The sequence below is a fragment of the Corythoichthys intestinalis genome, chromosome 11, assembly GCF_030265065.1.
Source record: "Corythoichthys intestinalis isolate RoL2023-P3 chromosome 11, ASM3026506v1, whole genome shotgun sequence".
In the NCBI taxonomy this organism is placed as follows: Eukaryota; Metazoa; Chordata; class Actinopteri; order Syngnathiformes; family Syngnathidae; genus Corythoichthys; species Corythoichthys intestinalis.
Window position 1 is genome coordinate 16510410 of NC_080405.1, and position 20924 is coordinate 16531333.

General features: G+C 37.8%; 1 protein-coding gene across 7 annotated transcripts in view; it reads right to left on the reverse strand.

Annotated features, from left to right (window-relative positions):
- diaph2 (diaphanous-related formin 2) overlaps positions 1–20393 on the reverse strand; it is a 647336-nt gene extending 626943 nt beyond the window's left edge. For 5 of the 7 annotated variants that reach the window (XM_057849922.1, XM_057849923.1, XM_057849920.1 and 2 more), the window contains exons 1-2: positions 20208–20393; positions 19248–19609 (exon numbers count right to left, since the gene is read on the reverse strand). In XM_057849922.1, coding sequence (XP_057705905.1) covers positions 19248–19331 — 84 coding nt within the window. In that variant the 5' untranslated portion in view covers positions 19332–19609; positions 20208–20393. The other 2 variants (XM_057849919.1, XM_057849924.1) reach the window with 2 other exon arrangements.
- Positions 20394–20924: the final 531 nt, after the last annotated feature.

The following is a 20924-nucleotide window of genomic DNA, read 5'->3' on the forward strand; positions in this document are numbered from 1 at the left end:
TATGACGCTAGAAGTTACTTAAAAAATCCAGCCCGACCCAACCGACCCGCGGGTATTAAAGCCTGTTTAATTAACTTGATTTGCTTGCGCAAGCCCGAAAAAACCCGAAATTATATGCTTTATTTGTAGGCACGAGCCCAAAAAAAAAAAAAAAAATTCTATTTTTTATTTGTGAGGACTCAGGACAAGGAGGAAATGCGGCGATGCGATGCTTGGTTGCGTTTTGTGTAATCACGTTTGTGACGATGCCGGTGCATATATGCATAATAGCCACGTTTACATGGAGCCAAATATTCCAATTGCAATCGGTTTAGATGTTCAAACCGAATAAATGTGTTCCATATAAACACCTCATTCGGAATGAACAGGCCCAAACCGAATGGAATTTCATTCCGTTTCACAGGGGTGGAATATTCCTTTTCCCAAACCGATTAGAAGTAAAATTATATCATGTAAACAGGGAAGCGGAATGGTGTCTGGTTGCGTTCTTTCTGCACATGCTCCGTACTGACGTGGTGACGTCACTTGGTGACGTAAGTAACGTCACTTGCAACATGGCTTCCAAGCACACTTGCACAGCGCACCTAATTGGAGTCCGGCGGAAAGTTTATATCCATGAATCCCTCCACCAGCCCGCACAACTTTTTAAATGAAGGGCGTGTCATTCTGAAGTTTTGTTTCCACTCGAAAAGTTAAAACAGCAGCTGATCTGACGATCGATCTCCATGTTTTGCAACGTGACGCTTTGTTTTGATTAATCTGCGCATGTCAGACGGCAGTTGTCAAACAAATAATCACACATAAATCGCTCCAGAGTATAAGACGCACCCTCTGCCAAACTATGAAAAGAAACTGCGACTTATGGTCCGAAAAATACGGTATTTGGAAAAGCGTTTATAGGGATAGACTACAATCTAGGGTGAAGGCTTCTGATTACTACAGCACACAGAGTATACTATGTGTATAGGCTTGAGTCAAGGACTTGGCGCCTGAATGTTGCAAGCTAGCATGCAAAGATGCAGATTTAAAAAAAAAAAAACTGGCACAGTTGTCCTCTCAGCCGATTTGCATGGTAAAAACTAGCTCAAGCTAAAAACTGTACAATAAGCTATCTGGATTTTTATAAACACACAACACACAGTAAATGCTTTAAAAAATAAACATTTTCAGTCTTTATCTGCTATGCCTTTAAATGGGCATGAATGAGTGAGCAGTCAGGCTATTCTATTATTCCAGGCGGGCACGGGTCCTGCTGGTGGTGTCCTAAAACAGCAATCATTTGGAAGCTTACAAAAGGCAGCCTAGCCAACATTTGAATGGCTTTTCACTGGGCGCTGTGACCATGTGACTGCACAGCCAAGGCCCTCGGGTTATAACTGTCCATGTCCTGAAAATCTCTTGTACATTAATCCTTAAGGACACTTAGCTATGATGAATGTAGATTGTCTACTAATAACAATATTTAAAGAGCTCAGTCATCGAAGTCCTTCAAACAAGTCAGGTCCAAAAGTATTGTATTTAGGCAGTAAGTTTTTAGGATTTTTGCCTATAGAGACTACAATCTTTTAAACAAACAAAGTGTAACTGAAGGATAAACTTTCAACTTTTAGAGGTTTAACAGGGATATTGCGTTTACCATTTGTGAAACGGCACAGGAAATGAGTCAGAGTGAAAATTGAAGAGTACATTCTCAACTTTCCAATGACATATAAACCATTACAACAGCTCATTCAGACTGTAAGTAAGTTCTGTATTCTTCAAAGAGCCATTGAATTTAATCTGTTTTTTACTTTGACAATCCATAGAAAAGTCTGTATTGTTTCAAACAGTCAGAATATAGACACGTCAGTGGCTACTATATTTGGAGGTAAAAAAGACCAAGCTGAGGCTGGTATCAAATAGAAAAGAGTTTTGCTATAATTATTTTGCACATTATAAAACATCTTTCAGTATTCGTTGGTTATTTTAGCTCATAATGACGTAGAATTAATTAAATGGGTTAGTTACAGTGCGATACACACTGTAACGAATCAACTAACTTGGATCCTATCTGTCATAAAGAGTGCTGCCATTAAGTCACTATGCTCTGCTCCTCACATAGTTGCGCATAGTGTAATAAGGCAAAATTTTGCTTACATGGCCTTCAGTCAGTGCAATCCATCCAACACAGCAAGTTATGTTGGCAAGGTTTGTTTTAAGGTAGCTGTACACTAGATTGAAACACTTCTTATATGGTGAAACAACTCGTAGAACGGCAATTAAAACAGCAACAGGTTACGACAAACTTCAGACTTCCTTTTACATAGAAATCATGTATTTATTATTTTGTGATGTTTTGTTTTTGTGAACTGCTGATATTTAATGAGGTGTTTGGCTACTTGTAGTGCAGCTGGAGTACAACAACAGCTGTATAGCAGCACAAGATTGAGTCACTGACATTTAAATGAAGACATTTGCTTGATATGATTGTGGTGGAAAACACACACAAGGCTGAAAAAGCAGTTTCTGTTCTTGCAACCGCCTTTTAAATAAAGTACTGTATTTTAATCTAAAAGAATTGTGTTCGATAGAACAATATGTCTATATGCTGCCATAGCAGTTTCATGGCGCAATATGCCTCAGACTTTTTTTTAATTTTACCCCCTGAGATCCACGTTTACAGACATATCACAATTGCTTTTGTTTCAACCCAACCATAAAAAGAAGTAATCATATTTATTATTCGAATTATCTTTTTAAGCTTAAAATCGTTAATTGATGTCAAATATGTTGTTTTAAAAAGAAAAACGACTTTAAAAAGTTATTCACTCATGTATTTTAAACAGATTACGTCACAGTTTTAAAAATTGTGTCTGCATATAGGTCACAGTTATCTACCTCATAACTAAAACTTGATTGTATTTTTTTTTTTTTGTTGCTGTCGCATTTTCCCGATATTTTAGATGATAAATAATCAATCCTGACGAAGAAAAATTGAAAAAAAAATGTTTTAAAGGTTAAATATTTGAAAAACAAAATCTTGACCACACTTTGTTTGTCCGTGACTTTTGCATCATGCCCCTTGCTAAATGACCTTGCTTCAGATATAATAGCCAAACAAAGCACGGCTGTAGCTATTCACAGCTGTGTCTTTACACTCAGTGACACATGCTACACAGAGATTTTTAATCAAAACAAGGTAAGTAAATGATATTATTCAGTTAAAATCAGTGTTCTTTTCACATCTGCCTGCGCCTCCAGTTAGCGGAGTCAGGATCAGGACCGACAAACCTTAATTACGGAACCAGCGAATTGGCTAGCGTGTTGCCGTTTGAATTGCTTATTATAGGATGATATTGATGTATTAGTTAAATTAGATGCTTAAATTATAAAGCCTATGTCGTAAGCTTCGAGGCTAAACACATTAGATAGATAGTGTTATGTACTCACATTTATATATTCACTTGTATGCATTATGTAGCCTTGTATTCTCACTCAAAGCAATCATGGATGTGGGAACACAGCTGTAGCTTCTAAAAAGAATGGCTGGACATCGCTGTTGGATTTGTATTTACTTTACTTTAAACAAGAAACGGTGCATATCACAACAGGATTGTGATGTAGCACACTCAACTGCTTCTCTCATTCAGCTCAGTTTTTCTATTACCATAACGACACTCTCTTTTACGACGCTGCTTTTTTGGCAGAATAGAATTGGTAATATCAAAATTTCAACACGCATGTACTGACATCTAGCGGTTAGCAGAAATAACCGCAAAAGAGTTGAAATGCATCCACGTTTTTAACATAGAAAGTCTTTTAATTTTAAACAATACAAATAACTTTCTCGATGAATTAAAGATACAGCAATGCATTCACATTCTGAAGTCATAATTGAAAAATGTATATTTAAAAACCCACTTTCAAAAATTTTAATTTCAAATTAAAATTTAAAATTACAACTTAAATATTAATATATTAATATTATTATAATTTAACCCTTAAAATTCCCCTGGAAATGTTTTTTGCACTGATTAAAATTCCCCTCCCAGGCCTTCAGAAGAGCCGTGCACTCTGGAAAAAACATCCGCAATGCCAAGGACGTGATTCAGTATCTGTCAGAGAAGCATGGCATGGACCAGAGATAATGGTTACATCTTTTGCACACAAGTAGATGTGTCCTTTCACCCAACGACTATGAAATGACGATGAGTGGGGAAATCATCTTTAAGAAATAGATCAAATAAGGTTTCTATTTAAAATGTTCCTTGAAGTCTTTGTTGTTTATTATATACCAGGATGGGTGTTGAAAACATTTTTAAGTGAGAAACAAACAAAATTTCAATTTAGTCTATTTTTAACTCACCTGATTTGAACTCTTTTTAGGTGTCCAAAAATGCCCTCCAGCTCAAAATTTTTCCTCTCCCAGATCATAAAGATTCTAAGCTTTCCGATGATGTATCACTCATGCATACAGTGGGGAGAACAAGTATTTGATACAATGTCAATGGGAAAACCCATTGGCAGTGTATCAAATACTTGTTCTCCCCACTGTATATGACAATTTTGTAATTTGGCCAAATTGGGGGTCTCAGAGCAGAACTTCAGGCCACCTGAGTGTTTTCTGCCTGGTGCAAATGCAATGTTTCAAATGGAAGCACTCAAATTTTATAGATATCACTGTGAGCACAGTTTTAGACAGTTACAAGAGGAAATATGATTACCCCAATGTTTTGAAATGATATAAATAAAAAGTATTTTAATTTTTTTTTTTGTTTTGATTTCAGTGCTTTTTTTTTGGCCATGGTATTTTTTTGGGCACCAGTATCAAGGTACTCTACCAAAGTCCAAATTTCGGTGATGCGACGACCCCAATCTGACAGATGTCCGGCAAGAGAATATGAATGAGCCTGGGATACAGATATAAAGGGGGGTTTCTTCCGCTAAGTCACTAAAGAATTCTTCCCTGCTTCCTCTCTCTAACTTCCTGAATGCTATGAACACACTCACATGTGAAGCATTTCCTGTCTCACATGCCTGCTTAACACTCGCTAGATTAATCAACACACTGTGGGAAGGTACACAACAGCACACGGAATTTAGATCAATTTAAAAGTGTTTTGCCTAAACTTAATGTCAACATCAACAACAACTCAAGAAGCTTCACTAAAGCTCATCTATCAAAGTTATAAAAGCTTCATAGGTCATCTGGGAAAAAAACGAGATAAAGGAGTAGCTATCTAAGTTTAGCTTATATTGTATACATGTTTAAATGGCACAAATCTTGCAAATTCAAGCCAATTTGGCAAACCCTATTCATTTGATGGAGTGAGAGGCCTAGTAACAGCTAAGTGTTGATGAAGTAATGAAGAAAAACATGGAATTCTAGGGGTTGCAGGGGATTAAAAGGTTATTCAAGCAAAAGGGTGCAGTATGTCAAAATGGGACATTATACATCAAAAAAACTTGGTATTGCCTGTGGTGTTCCTCAGGGGTCTGTGTTGGGGCCCAAACTATTTAATCTATATATAAATGATATTTTTGGCGTATCTCAATCTCTAAAACTTATTCTTTTTGTAGATGACACCAATGTATTCTAAAGTAGTAATAATTATAATGAGTTGATAAAGGTCGTGAACAAGGAGCTAATTTAAATAAAAAAAATGGATGGATATAAATAGATTATCATTGAAATTAAGTAAAACTAAAACTATGTTGTTTAGTAGCTTTAAAACTAATCTTGATTTGCATGTAATTATGGATGGTATCCAATTTGAAAACGTAGATGTGAATACATTTTTGGGTGTCACAATTGACTGTAAACTGACATGGAAACCCTACGTCAGACATGTAAAAACAAAAAATTCCAAGAGTCTCTCAATTATAAATAAAGCTAAACAATTTCTTGACGAGAACGCACTCCGCACTTTATACTGCTCTTTGGTTCTCCCATACTTCTCATTTTGTGCTATAGTCTGGGGAAACACCTATTAGAGTATGATAAATCCTTTAGTCACCTTACAGAAAAGGGCCATGCGGATCATTCATAAGGTCGGGTTTCCGGAGCACACACATAATTTGTTTATTTACTCAAAGCTGCTAAAATTTAACGATCTTGTAAAGTATAATACATCAATAATCCTCTATAAAGCATTCAACAAATTATTAACAATTAAATTGCAAAACTTTTTTACAATGAAAGAGAGAACCCATAACTTAAGAGGATATGGAGACTCACAATACCATAAATTCGAATAACTCGTAAAAGTTTTTGTGCGTGTGTGTGTGTGTGTGTGTGTGTGTGTGTGTGCGTGCGTGCGTGCGTGCGTGCGTGCGTGCGTGCGTGCGTGCGTGCGTGCGTGTGTGTGTGTGCATGTGTGTGTGGGGGGGGTGTCTCGAGTGAAACTTTGGAATAATCTGGGAATGCAAAACTATCAATAGATTTAAACGGTTATACAAACTTATGGTCTGGTCACAGTATACTGATATAAGGTCTTAATTACATCAACAATATCTACAATAATTTGTCTTGGTATGAGTGCTGGTTGTTTCTTACCATTGCTGGTATATTGTCAGTTACCATTGTTGGTATAGTTATTGTTGCCATTTATAATTTGTTGGTCCTGTGTGTGGCCTTTAACATTGTTGGTATGGTTTTACTATCATTTACCATGTTGGTGTGAAATTGTTTTTGATTTTGGTGTTACCCGTGGTAACTTTATCACAAGGGACAAACTTTGTTAAAAAATGTACATGTACAAGACTGTTTGAACTTATTTTTTGGTTGCCTACATTTTTGGAAGGAAGTAGCAAGATTTTTTTTTTTGTTATATTATTTTATGAGCTGTATATATTTGCGGTCTTGACAAGGAAAATCATGGCCAGAAATAAACGAATGAAATGGGAAAAAAAGGGCAGAGAGTGGCTGCTTTGGCTTACTGCTAAAAGTTACTTTTAAGTCATTTTCTTGATTTTTTTATTGTGATATTGTATATGAGTGTGCACTTGTGAAGCAAGGAGGTGGGAGTCAGACGTGTCGAAAATGTAGCAGAAAGCTTTTCCCCAAATATGTGCCCACAAAATCTTGCTGACAATGCAGGTAAGATGTGGAGCATCCCTTTTCCATATCATAGCAAGTAGAGATAATTGATTGGCTCTTGAGCAAGAAATGGTATGAGCACAGTCAGTGGACACACATACAGCGTCGGAGACCTGATGAGCCAGTGTTATTTTCCCCATTTTGAAGCAATATACTTGCAGTATACTGTATATTTATTATATACTTTTATATACTACATTTGGCACGCTTGTTAACGACACTCTTTTCTTTGCCCAGGTGAAATAATATATTTTTACATGACCATTAACACTCATTAGGTGGCCTTACTTTTCTCCCACAAAACTAGCACACACACTTTCAGGTGTGTGTCTGCAAAGGAGTCCGCTTACATTCGACACACACCCATTCCCCATATAATGTCACACGGACATTCACTGACAATAAATACAAAGCTCTCCTCCAACCCTGAAAGTGTGCACAGTGCTTTTAAGGCACAAGAGAACTTTCATTTAGAAGGTATGTATTGTGTATACACCACAAATGGCTCCGAAAGGTCAACGAAACACACTCAAAACGGTACAGTTTGAGTGACAGAAATTTCTCATAGGCCTTGGTTTCCTCAATTTCAGTTGGAGGTTTCACTGTATTTGCGTAAGGACGTATGCCCTCAAGTCCATCTTCCACAGCCAGGTCTTTCATGTCCAAGATTTCATAATTAAGACATCCATGTCTGCTGAAATCATTATCTTAAATACTGGACAAAGACACTGTAATTGTTTAAGAGTCGATTACAAAAGGTCTGAAAAAAAACACACAAAAAAAAAAGTAAAATTAGCTTTTTCTTTGCATCTTCAACATTGGTTTAAAAGGAAAGCAATATTTTGGTTATTTTTGTCTTATGCGAAAAAATGTTGGGAATTGATTTAAAATAATTTAATAAAAACACTGTCATAAGCTGTTATTTATACTTTTAACCTGTATCTATGTTAAAATATACAATTCTAACCACAAAGCACATCTGCAAATTCAAAGTGACTCTTATGTTCCTGAAACATTGTACAGTCAAATGGTCCAATACAGTTAACTTTCTGTACTGTTTTCCACTCATTTCTTGTTAGAGCACGTGCAATGATCATGCCTATGATGTAAAACGGGAACAATCAGTCCTATTTTTAAGTGGATACATGGGAATGACTTTTCCCTCATACAGCTCAGTGTGACATCTTTTACTCTGGTATGTGAAAAGAAAACAGTCTCTTATTCCGTCAAACCTGCTCTCCCGAATTCCTTTATAAAGCTCCTCTGGTTCTCTTGTTTTTTTTTCCACAACATCAACAGAACAGGCCTCGAAAGTAACATTACCTTTAGTAGTGTTATTCCAATGTCCTTCACTAGGTTAATTATCGACATCCTGGGAAAAGAGCCAAATACAGTATAAGTGCTGTAACCCTTCCTTCTGACTCATAAATATTGAGTTCCTCATCTACATACGGATATGACTGATGAAACAAAAATTAACTAGTATGTGCTAGTTTCAGTAACACACATTGAGTAGTGTCTGCTTCTTATAAGATTTACTTAATCATAGACCCTATTCATATGACGTCACAACCATGCCTCCGCGCCATATTGTCCGTCAGCTCGTCGGGTTTAAGCATTACCGCTACGTAAATTCCTCCTATTATGGTGTGTTTTTCTGCTCGTTAACATTAATAATCAAAATGGTGAAGGCGTGTGTGGCGGTTGGTTGCAATAACAGAGAAGATAGACAGAGACTTGAAGTTCTACCGTATTCCGAGAGACCCGGAGAGGAGAGCGAGATGGACTGCTGCAATTCGACGAGAAAACTGGGCACCAAACGATCACTACAGATTATGTCGTAGTCATTTTATATCTGGTAAGATGCATTTAATGTATATTTAGAGGGTTTTGGGCTGACAAGCACAATTACGATCATTGCGAGGCTAATCGCCGACAACATACAGTTTCAAATTCAAGATGCTTATTTCTTCCACCATAAACATTTTTTGAATGATATTTAGCTGGTACCAAGTGAAAGAAGTTAAACAGGTGTGTCCAAACCTTTTGCAAAGGGGGCCAGATTTGGCGTGGTAAAAATGCGGGGGGGCTACCTTGGCTGATTTACATAGAACAATATATTTAAACAAATTTTAGCAAGCCCTTCTGTGTGTCACATTTGCTTTATAATTTTTTTAATTCATAATTTCAACAATCTCGTCTTTGTGGCGTTCTCTTTCGACACTCGGGCTCTTGCGAAATACTGCTGCTGTGAAATTAAACTAGCTTCAAGTTGCTATAATTTCTCGCTGCGTATCTTCCCTGTAATGTTGTCGTTCATGTCAGCATGTCTTGTTCGGTAATATCATTATCGCGTCACATCGAACTCTTTGAAAACAGCGACAGTCTCTTTGCAAATGAGGCAGACACAGTTGTTGCGTGTTTTATTGAAGACATAGTCCAATATCCACCTATCCTTGAAGCATCGGCCATCGCAGTCAACTTTTTTTTTTTTTTTGATTCTCGCCATTTTAGAAAATTGGAAGTAAAGGGTCACACGGGGTAATGTTGCTTAGAGTGCTGCTCTTAAAGTTTTTCAAACTTTCGTGAGAATAGGCTGATTTTGTGTGGACAAGATAGTTGTAGATACAGTGCCTTGCAAAAGTATTCGGCCCCCTTGAACCTTGCAACCTTTCGCCACATTTCAGGCTTCAAACATAAAGATATAAAATTTTAATTTTTTGTCAAGAATCAACAACAAGTGGGACACAATCGTGAAGTGGAACAAAATCTATTGGATAGTTTAAACTTTTTTAACAAATAAAAAACTGAAAAGTGGGGCGTGCAATATTAGTCGGCCCCCTTGCGTTAATACTTTGTAGCACCACCTTTTGCTCCAATTACAGCTGCAAGTCGCTTGGGGTATGTTTCTATCAGTTTTGCACATCGAGAGACTGACATTCTTGCCCATTCTTCCTTGCAAAACAGCTCGACCTCAGTGAGGTTGGATGGAGAGTGTTTGTGAACAGCACAGATTCTCGATTGGATTCAGGTCTGGACTTTGACTTGGCCATTCTAACACCTGGATACGTTTATTTTTGAACCATTCCATTGTAGATTTGGCTTTATGTTTTGGATCATTGTCCTGTTGGAAGATAAATCTCCGTCCCAGTCTCAGGTCTTGTGCAGATACCAACAGGTTTTCTTCCAGAATGTTCCTGTATTTGGCTGCATCCATCTTCCCGTCAATTTTAACCATCTTTCCTGTCCCTGCTGAAGAAAAGCAGGCCCAAACCATGATGCTGCCACCACCATGTTTGACAGTGGGGATGGTGTGTTCAGGGTGATGAGCTGTGTTGCTTTTACGCCAAACATATCATTTTGCATTGTGGCCAAAAAGTTCAATTTTGGTTTCATCTGACCAGAACACCTTCTTCCACATGTTTGGTGTGTCTCCCAGGTGGCTTGTGGCAAACTTTAAACGAGACTTTTTATGGATACCTTTGAGAAATGGCTTTCTTCTTGCCACTCTTCCATAAAGGCCAGATTTGTGCAGTGTACGACTGATTGTTGTCCTATGGACAGACTCTCCCACCTCAGCTGTACATCTTTGCAGTTCATCCAGAGTGATCATGGGCCTCTTGGCTGCATCTCTGATCGGTTTTCTCCTTGTTTGAGAAGAAAGTTTGGAAGGACGGCCGGGTCTTGGTAGATTTGCAGTGGTCTGATGCTCCTTCCATTACAATATGATGGCTTGCACAGTGCTCCTTGAGATGTTTAAAGCTTGGGAAATATTTTTGTATCCAAATCCGGCTTTAAACTTCTCCACAACAGTATCTCGGACCTGCCTGGTGTGTTCCTTGGTTTTCATAATGCTCTCTGCACTTTAAACAGAACCCTGAGACTATCACAGAGCAGGTGCATTTATACGGAGACTTGATTACACACAGGTGGATTCTATTTATCATCATCGGTCATTTAGGACAACATTGGATCATTCAGAGATCCTCACTGAACTTCTGGAGTGAGTTTGCTGCACTGAAAGTAAAGGGGCCGAATAATATTGCACGCCCCACTTTTCAGTTTTTTATTTGTTAAAAAAGTTTAAATTATCCAATAAATGTTGTTCCACTTCACGATTCTGTCCCACTTGTTGTTGATTCTTGACAAAAAAATTAAATTTCATATCTTTATGTTTGAAGCCTGAAATGTGGCGAAAGGTTGCAAGATTCAAGGGGGCCGAATACTTTTGCAAGGCACTGTATCAGGGTAGCAGATGTCAGGCAGAGAGAGCGAAGACAGCGGGTCGAAAAATATCGATTAAGGCATCAAATATGGATCTGGCGAATGGATAGACTGAAGCTTTTCCACATAATGCCTTTTATGCAACGCATCCAATGAGTTTACAGAGTCTGAAAGCACCGGGGCTTCCATGAATTGCACTATAAATTGCACGACAAATTGAAACCATTGAGAATACGGATAAACACTGACGGACAATATGGCGGCCGGATACAGCGATACGTCATTCTGTGACGTTGGTGAGTAGGGTCTATAGTCCTATATGTGACCTAGCATAGCAAAATCAGTCAGTATTCGCAGATATCGATTCTAAGATTTAAAAAAAAAAAAAAAAAAATCATAATAATTATTTTAATACGTATTTCCAGATGTCAAAAATTTTATAAATCAACTTTCCATTAACACTTTTGTCGATTCAAGAGATATCAAGAAATAAATCTCTGGAAGTGTTCAAGAATTGCGTTTGTATAAAGTTAGTAAGGTACTCAACCAAGACATCCGAAACGATCTCAAAATACAGTAAAGCAAAAACAATTGCTCATTTCCTTATCATTTCTGTAAATATCCACAAGGGGAATCCCCAAATTATGGTTATAAGAAGAAGGCTCCCTTTTACAAGTTTTGGGCCCATTTTGATATTTCTATGTTGTTATGAGCTAAAAATTAGGTGGGGAATATGTTAGTTTTTTCTATTATATTCTCATTAATTATAGCATAGCTCTTTGAGATCTGAACCAGGCCTGCACAATATATCGTTTGAATATCGCCATCGCGATGTGCGCCTGCACAGTAGTCCGATCGCAGGATGTGCGATTATTATTACTTTTTTTAACACAACTTTTGGTTTGCTTCATAAAAGCAGCAAATGTGCTGAAACATGCCTTCCTGTATCCCTTGTAAATACAGCAATTTTCATCACGCACAGATAAACCCCCTTTATTCTGAATTAAATGGTATTATATGAACATAACTATATATCCCGGTTTTGCATCTTTTTGCACTTTCAGTTCTTAAATAAATGATTAATAAACAAATAAATACTGTACAATTAAGCTAATTTGACCTTAATTGTACCGTATTTATTAAGCACCTTAAATCTATAATGCAAAAAATAAAAAAAAGAAACTAAGACAACATTTTTATAAGGAAGAATATGATAAATTCATTAAAGAACATAAAGAAAAAAATTAAGAATACAAGTATAAATGAGAAAAAAATAATCAAATAAAATACTGAATGCAACACACTAATATAAAAAAATGGTGAGTGAACCAGTCTTCAAGTCATCTGGTGAAAATTCTAATTTTAATATTGCAATATATATCACAATATATCGCAAACCTCCAAAAAGTCGCAATGTAATTTTTTTTCCCAATATCATTCAGCCCTAATCTACTGTAAACTCACTTCAGATTGATGTGTTGCCCAATATACCAACCTCAGACTCGTCTACCGTCCCACACAGTGCATTGTAGGATATAAAGTTGATGGTTGGAAGAATTGTCACAAACAAAGACTTTTCTAAAGATTCTCATAAGATTTACAGGCTTTCAAAGTTGACAGAAGTTGCTTGACAGTCTGAATCAGCTGTTGGATTTCAATTTGGATGCTGTTACAAATGCATTGCAGTGGACTGAACTGTTGTCCACATGTATTTCTGTGATAATAACAGTCGTGCAGGCAGCGACTGAGAGGAAACTGATAATAACGTGGTCTGGTGAACTTGAAAATAACGCTGATGATGGTAAAATCAATTGGTCATTAATAATAAAGACCTCTTGGTTGTTTATGAGGTTCACGTTACTGTTTCAGAATTAATTTTGAAAGTTAAATGAAATACTTTGTTTCATTGCCATAAATGTATTCTAAACCGAAAAGCTATGGGCTTCTGTGAAGAGAAGAAAGAGAAACACTAGTCCTAACAATGGACATGGCATAAATGTAGATATCAAAGCAATGTTTCCGTCACACCTACACAGTGCCAAAGGTTGATCGCCTCCTTGGCATGGCACATTGATGCAGTAATTCATGCAAAAGGAAGCCTAACTATTAAGTACATAATAACGAATAACATATTTATATTGGTATTAAAATGTATCTGAACCTGTTGGAATTTCTAACATTTCTGCATTAAATCACCATCAAATGTCATCTGATATTTGTCAAAATCACACAGATGAAGCAAACAGTGTCTGCTATAACTAAAACCACCCAAACATTTACAGGTTTTCATATTTTAATGAGGATACTATGCAAACAATGACAGAAGGGGGAAAAATAAGTAAGTGAACCATCACATTTAATATTTTGTGGCTCCCCCTTCGCCAGAAATAACTTTAACCAGATGCTTCCTGTAGCTGCAGATCAATCTGGCACTTCGATCACAAAACAACAAAAGTGCTGTAGTTCAGTCAGATTCCTGGAATATGCGGCATTAATTTGTGTCTTTAGGTCATGCCACAGCATCTCAATGGGGTTCAAGTCTGGACTTTGAACTGGCTTCTCCAGAACGTGTATTTTGTTCTTCTGAAACAATTCTGAAGTTGATTTACTTCTGTATTTTGGATCATTGTCTTGTTGCAGCATCCATCCTCTTTTTAGCTTCAACTGTCTGACCGACGGCCTCAGGTTTCCTGCAAAACATCCTGATAAACTTTTGAATTCATTCTTCCATTAATGATTGCAAGTTGTCCAGTTGATGTTGGTGAGGTGTTCCATTTTTCCTCCACACATGACGTTGTGTGTTACTCCCAAACAATTCAACTTTGGTTTCATCAGTCCACAAAATATTTTGCCAAAACTTCTGTGGAGTGTCCAAGTGCCTTTTTGCGAACATTAAATGAGCAAAAATATATTTTTTGGACAGCCGTGGCTTCCTTTGTGGAGTCCTCCCCTGAAAACCATTCTTGGCCATAGTTTTACATATAGTTGATTTGTGCAGAGATACTGGACTGTGGCAGTGATTTCTGTAAGTCTTTAGCAGATAGTTTAGGGTTCTTTTTTACCTCTCTGAGTATTCTGCGCTGAACTCTTGGCGTCACCTTTGGGGGACAGCCACTCCTTGGGAGAGAAGCAACAGTGCCAAACTCTCTCCATTTGTAGACAACTTCTCTGACTGTTGATTGATGTACATCCAGACTTTTAGAGATGTTTTTTATCCTTTCCCAGCTTTAAACAAATCAAGAATCCTTGTTTGCAGGTCTTTAGACAGCTCTGTTTTGACCGAGCCATGATGCACATCAGACAATGCTTCTCACCAAAAAAATCTTACAAGGTACGTTATTTAAAGTAGGCAGGGCGGTTTTAAATCACTCATCCGTGATTGGGCACACACCTGACTCAAATTGTTTGGTAAAAATTGGTTTTAATTGCTCTTTAAGTCTCCATAGGCAGAGGGCTACCTTACTTATTTTTCCCCCTTCTGTCATTGTTTGCATGCTGTCCTCATTAAAATACGAAAACCTATAAATGTTTTGGGGTTTTAGTTAAAGCAGTCACTGTTTTTACATCTGTGTGATTTTGAAAGAGATCAGATCACATTTGATGGTGATTTTATGCAGAAATGTGAGAAATTCCAAAAGGTTCAGATACTTTTTCATACCACTATAAGGACACTGAAATTTGTGCTTCAACAACATTTTTATGCCTTTGAAAGCAAATTTGGAACTGATGTCTTCCCTTTTCGTCCCTTTTGTTTTTCCTTTTTTTAATCTAATGATTTGAGGCTCTGCCCTTGTGCAACCCAACAGGTCTCCCTGTTTCTGTCTGTCCTGTGTTATGGGTCACTGTGTTTTCATTTTAGGAGAGTTGGAACTGAAAAATAATTTCATTTATTTTTCTGTAAGCCATAAACATCAAGCTTTTTCAAAAATGAAAGCGAGAGATATATAGCTGTGCAATGGATCTATACGATATAACAGGGAGGGTTATCAAAAATATCCCAATAGCGGCGGCAATTAATTTATTAAAAAATGTGTCGCAATGTGCACTGCACGACCCTCTCACTCATTGTCACGCTCAATCTGTAAAGTCGCCGTTTTACTTATATAGAGAGATAACAGGCAGCGCAAAATGAGTAGAAAGAACTTTGGAGCCTTTCTTCAATTGGCTAAAACCTTGCAATCCTCCCTATGATTAGAAATATCATGGGAAGCAATGCGGGGAAGCAAGGTGGGAATTGATCTTTGTCTTAACACCGTAAGTTATTTCCCAAAGCAGAGACGATATATCCATTGGTAGCACGACGCACAGTCATGGTTTTACTTCCCATCATGGTTCCACTTCCCATCATGCATTGGGGCATGGCTGCAGTATCATTTACTGAAAGCTCAACAAATACACTAGATGGCAATATTTAGTCACAATATACAAAGACACAAGTCTTTCTATCCGTGGATCCCTCTCACAGAAAGAATGTTAATAATGTAAATGCCATCTTGAGGATTTATTGTCATAATAAACAACAGTACTTATGTACTGTATGTTGAATGTATATATTCGTTCGAGTTTTATTCATTTTTTTCTTAATGCATTGCGAAAATGTATATGATCGGGAAAAATTATCGGGAATGATTGGAATTGAATCGGGAGCAAAAAAAAGCAATCGGATCTGGAAATATCGGGATCGGCAGATACTCATACTAAAACGATCGGGATCAGATCGGGAGCAAAAAAACATGATCGGAACAACCCCAATAATGTTATTTAATTATACAAGATGCATCTATATTTTGTTATGGCGCACAGCTTTACTCAAAAGATGTAATTTTGTCAACTTTAACCCCCATCCCACAACAGTTACAGTACCTTACATACCAAGGCAGCAAGCCAAGAAAAGGGAGCGGGGCGAAGAGGTTTTTGATAACTTTGTAATGTACTAATTGCAACTGTGGTACAGCCTCCATTTGCTGCCCCCCCCCCCCTCCAAAAGAAAATTACTTGATAGATCAACTTAAAGAAGGGCATTCTAATCCTTCACGGGATCAACATCAACATGAATTCAAAGCGCATTTTGAGCTAGCAAGAAAGTGTGGGATAAACATAACATGACAGCTCATGGACCCACCCAGAGGTGAATGATTACTTCCTCTGAGATTTCAACAACAACTTGTGAACATGGTGAGCACTAGCTCTTTAGAGGGCTGAGGGGGTAAAAAATGCCTATGTGTGATATTAAGTATATAGACCCTTCAAAGCAATCAGAAACACTTGGAAGGGTAAGCTCATTCAGACTTGGAAAATTGGGAGTCAAGATATTCCAGAGTTGCACAGTGATGTGACCATTGTTTGTGGGAGCACTTGGCATCACACTTCCCACTGTGATTTCCTGTCTTGCATTAGCTGTGGTGGCACGTTCCCTTTAAAAAGTTGCTGGAACACAACCAGTGATTACAAAGCCTTTGCAACACAGTATTTGGCCCTGGTTATGGGAAAAGTTAATACCATAGCAACATTCCCAGCTTGGTATAGCATTTGAAGTCAGCGATATCAACTGTGGTTCATAATATTCAATGCGAAAATGTGTAAAACCTTTGGGGGAAAGACAATGTTGACCACTACACAATTCTCTTGAGTGAGAATGTCAAAAATAATTTGGTAATTGAAAATACCCACTTTTTTCAGCAGTGACGTAAAATCTTCATTTAACCGCAAAATGTATCCATTTACTGACAGTGAGTGCAGCTCTGCTGTATACAGAGCTCATACACCACATATTCATAATTTGCTGTTTTACATTACCCACATAAAAGGTACAACGGCAGACTGTTAATCACTTAATTGAAAATTTTGGATGTTATTGGTCATAACAGACAATATTTACACAAGAACCAAAAATCAGTGTGCAAACATGTGACATTGTCAGTGAGAGGCAAATGAACCAGACAGATTTTAACATGGATGACTACAACAGCAATGTTCCATTATTATACAGAAGGACCACTGGTAAACAGACATTTATTGTACTCTATTACCTTAAATCGTTGGCTTTAGGAAACATCACACACTAAATAGATACCTCGTTTTTCTTGTTTCAGCAGTATCTTATGGGCAAATTACAGCCCAAAGGCCACATGCAGCCTGTTGGGCCCGACAAAGTTCTTGTTTTTTTTTTTTTTTTTTTTTTTTTTTTTAAATAATAAAGCGGCCCTATAATAGAACTTATTTTTTTCCCCACTATATCATGCATAAGGTCAAAATGAGTATGTGACCTGCTTGAGGAGTGTCATCTATACTGTTTGTCAATTGATTGCAATCATTTTTCCATGTCAACTCTCTCTGCAAATGAGCTGTTTTGAAATATAAGCTATGTGACGTCACATTGTCACTTATTACACAAGTACCTGCCAACGTCCTGCTTGACACAGCCAGGGTTTCCCTTACATATGAAAGATTGTGGCGCACCTCCACACCAAAATAAAAGCCGCCATGCCTTGCAAATTAGATTTGTTTTTTTTTTTTTATTTAAAGATACATTCTAAATTAGAATTTGTAAAATTTAACACTGTTTGAGCTGCTATATGCGCCAGTGTGGGAAACCTGTTGACCTTTTTCATTGCACTGCTGCCATCTGTCGGTCAGAATAATTCACTGCATCTATTTTGTGGCACAGTTTGGCTCACAAGTCATTTAATTGCACAGTGCTGTGTCTGTCGGTCGCATTTCGAGATGGGATGCTCGAGCCTTCCTGCTCGAATCGGATTCGAGCAAATGAAGTAGAGGCGTGTCAAAGCAGTGTTCCGAAAACGGCATCGAGCAAGCCAAAAGTCACGTGACCACTGCTGACGAGGCCTCGAACGTCACTGACGTGTCAGCGAGTCACACTGTTTCCACAGGAAAATGAAAACTCGATGGGAGCCCGTCCGCTCAATCGGTGTGAACGCAATAAAAAGTGGCAGAATAACGCAGTTATTCTGCAGTTGTTTGAGAGGAGGAATTTTCCCGAGTGCTACAAACATTTGCTCATTTTCAAGTCAGGAGTGGGAATATCATCACTTGAATTTCATTAAATTCATTCCGCATTGTTATACACTAGATAGTGGCATACGTTTAGATATTTAGAATAGATACAAATATGACACATCCACCCGCCCCCCAGAAATTATACTTGTTGTTTCTTGAATGGCACTAATGGACAAAAGCTGACAAGTGAAAATGGCCGATTGCTCACAGCGTGCATTACGCATCTAGTGCTATACATGTGATATCTATGAATCTACCAATCTATAGCTACACATTTATACTTTCAAAGTCGTGAGAAGCACAGGAAGTCTTTTTATGAGTTCCTTTGATGACGTATTCTTACGCTTTTACTCAAACTACTTTAGTTCGTAGCCTCGAAATCTTATGTCAGGATCATCATGAATGTGGATCTAAAAAGCATTAACAAATAAAGAAATTTCCAAATAATACACCTGGTATTATGCAGTTGAGTCGAGAACCGCTTAGGCCACAATGAGCAAATTAACACACCAATTACGTTGAATGACTCATGAGGTGTTGTGTTCCTCACAGGTAGGCAGGGCCACACCACAAAAGCAATGAGTCAACAACAGCTAAGCTACTTTCAACATGAGCCTTAAAAACGCTGAGGGCCAACTGTCACAACAAGAAGGCTCTCACCAGTACTTTTAGGAGGAACCAATTGACAGGATGATCACATGATGCATTAAGTGCAAAGCACAGCACAAGATAAAACACTACCTCTTTAGTGCAATCCCGAAATCTATTAGCTGCACTCTTGCTCATACATCAATAAGTACTGTAACTGCACAATACTTCATGTTTCCTGCAGGTTGTTGGTTATAAGAAGCAACAAGGTTAAATTATGGTTGGGTGTGGGGCTAGAGGTGTCACTTTTTTCATGCAATACTTTCCAATGAACACATACCAGCTTTTTGTTTCTGCCTTCATCCTCGCTGGCCCTCTTTTTAGGAGGTTTATTGGGGTCGTCCCCGCCGCTGGCTTGATCCATTTTGCCTCCTAAGTTGTTGTAAATTCCCTTCTCGAATGACTTGACAAGTACACCGCCACAACAACAAAAAGTTGGTCAACTTCACTCGCAAGCTCTTGTCAACACTTCGCTTGGCAACACCATCCAGGTTGTCTTTTCAATATCCATTCGGTTTAAAAAGTAAAAAATTAAAAATATACATGTAAGTAGAAGAGTTGCGAAAAGTAGTATCCAGTGGATGAGCTGTCGCTCAAAAGAGGTGTGGTGTCCGTTCAGCAGTGATTCTTCTCTGTGGCATTCTGAAATGACATTAATTAAAATAAGATTTAAAATAATATTGAAAATAATAATAATAATTGTCAAAGATGCTGCTGCATAAAACGCGCATCCTGTGAAACGAGTTTTTTTTTTAATTCCCTAGTTGGTTTTCAAAGTACGCCCAAATTCTGTGAGAAAAAAATGCACTCCAAGGCAACTAATAACACAGTTATTGTAGCCCTATCGTTATACAATTTACAAATTAATTTAAAATATTCATAATAGTTAGCTGTTACATAGTAACGAACACCACATTTGAAAAAATAATGACGGGAAACGAGAGTGTAGTAGTAGTTTTCAGTGTTTACGACCGAAGCTGTTAGACACTACGCTTCAACCGGGCCGATCGGAATCTATATAAATAGTAACAATAGTCTAAAATCACCGTTGTTCTCTCTTGAATACTTTACAAAGCTGTACATCTAGCCACGTTAGCGTACATGGGAGTTCGGCACCTCTAGAACGTTAAATGGTTTATCACTTATATCACAAGCGACTAGACATGTTAAAATCAAAACCAAAAAAAAATCACAATATGAAAAATATAATAAATACAGGACTGTTTCCAGTAAAACTCACAGTATCCCATCCTGGTCAATATCACGGCAACCAAACTTGATGGTCAAACCCACACTATGCCCCGCCTGCACACTTTCTATTGGTTGGTGGGCTGGGCATGTAACCGGAATTCCTGGCTGCCATTTATCCGATTTGCTGTCTATCAAAAGGTTGGCGTGGCGTTAAATGTGTAGACGAGGGGGTCAAATCTGATTTCACAGCGAGTGGATCACTCCCAGTGAAAGAAGAATGGAGCTATAATTGTAGGGTATTGTGCGGGACTCAAGTGACATCATACCGGAAGTAATGCGGGAATCCTTGACAACGAAACACAAAACAGCGTGGTTTTTTTCTTTCCACGCACACAGACACACACGTGCGTGTATTGCATCATGATTGTGCAACGTGTATGTCAAGATTATTACTGAGTTATATAATGCATCAGGAAGGATTGTCTTGTGTGCATTTAATAGGCGAGAGATACTGTATTTGGATGTAATAATAAAAAAATAATACTAATAAGATAGCTGTTTTAAATTATCCATATTGGACTTTTTCGCAATTTTAAACAGTGAGCATCTTAGCAGCATAGCTCTGGCATACCTACATCAAGGATCCAGAATTCTAACTAAACCAGTGGGAAACCGTCAGGGGCATCTACGCCTTCAGAGAAGGACTACATAAAAAATTGGACCAACACAAAAATATTATACATGAAACGAGTAATGCATTTGAAAT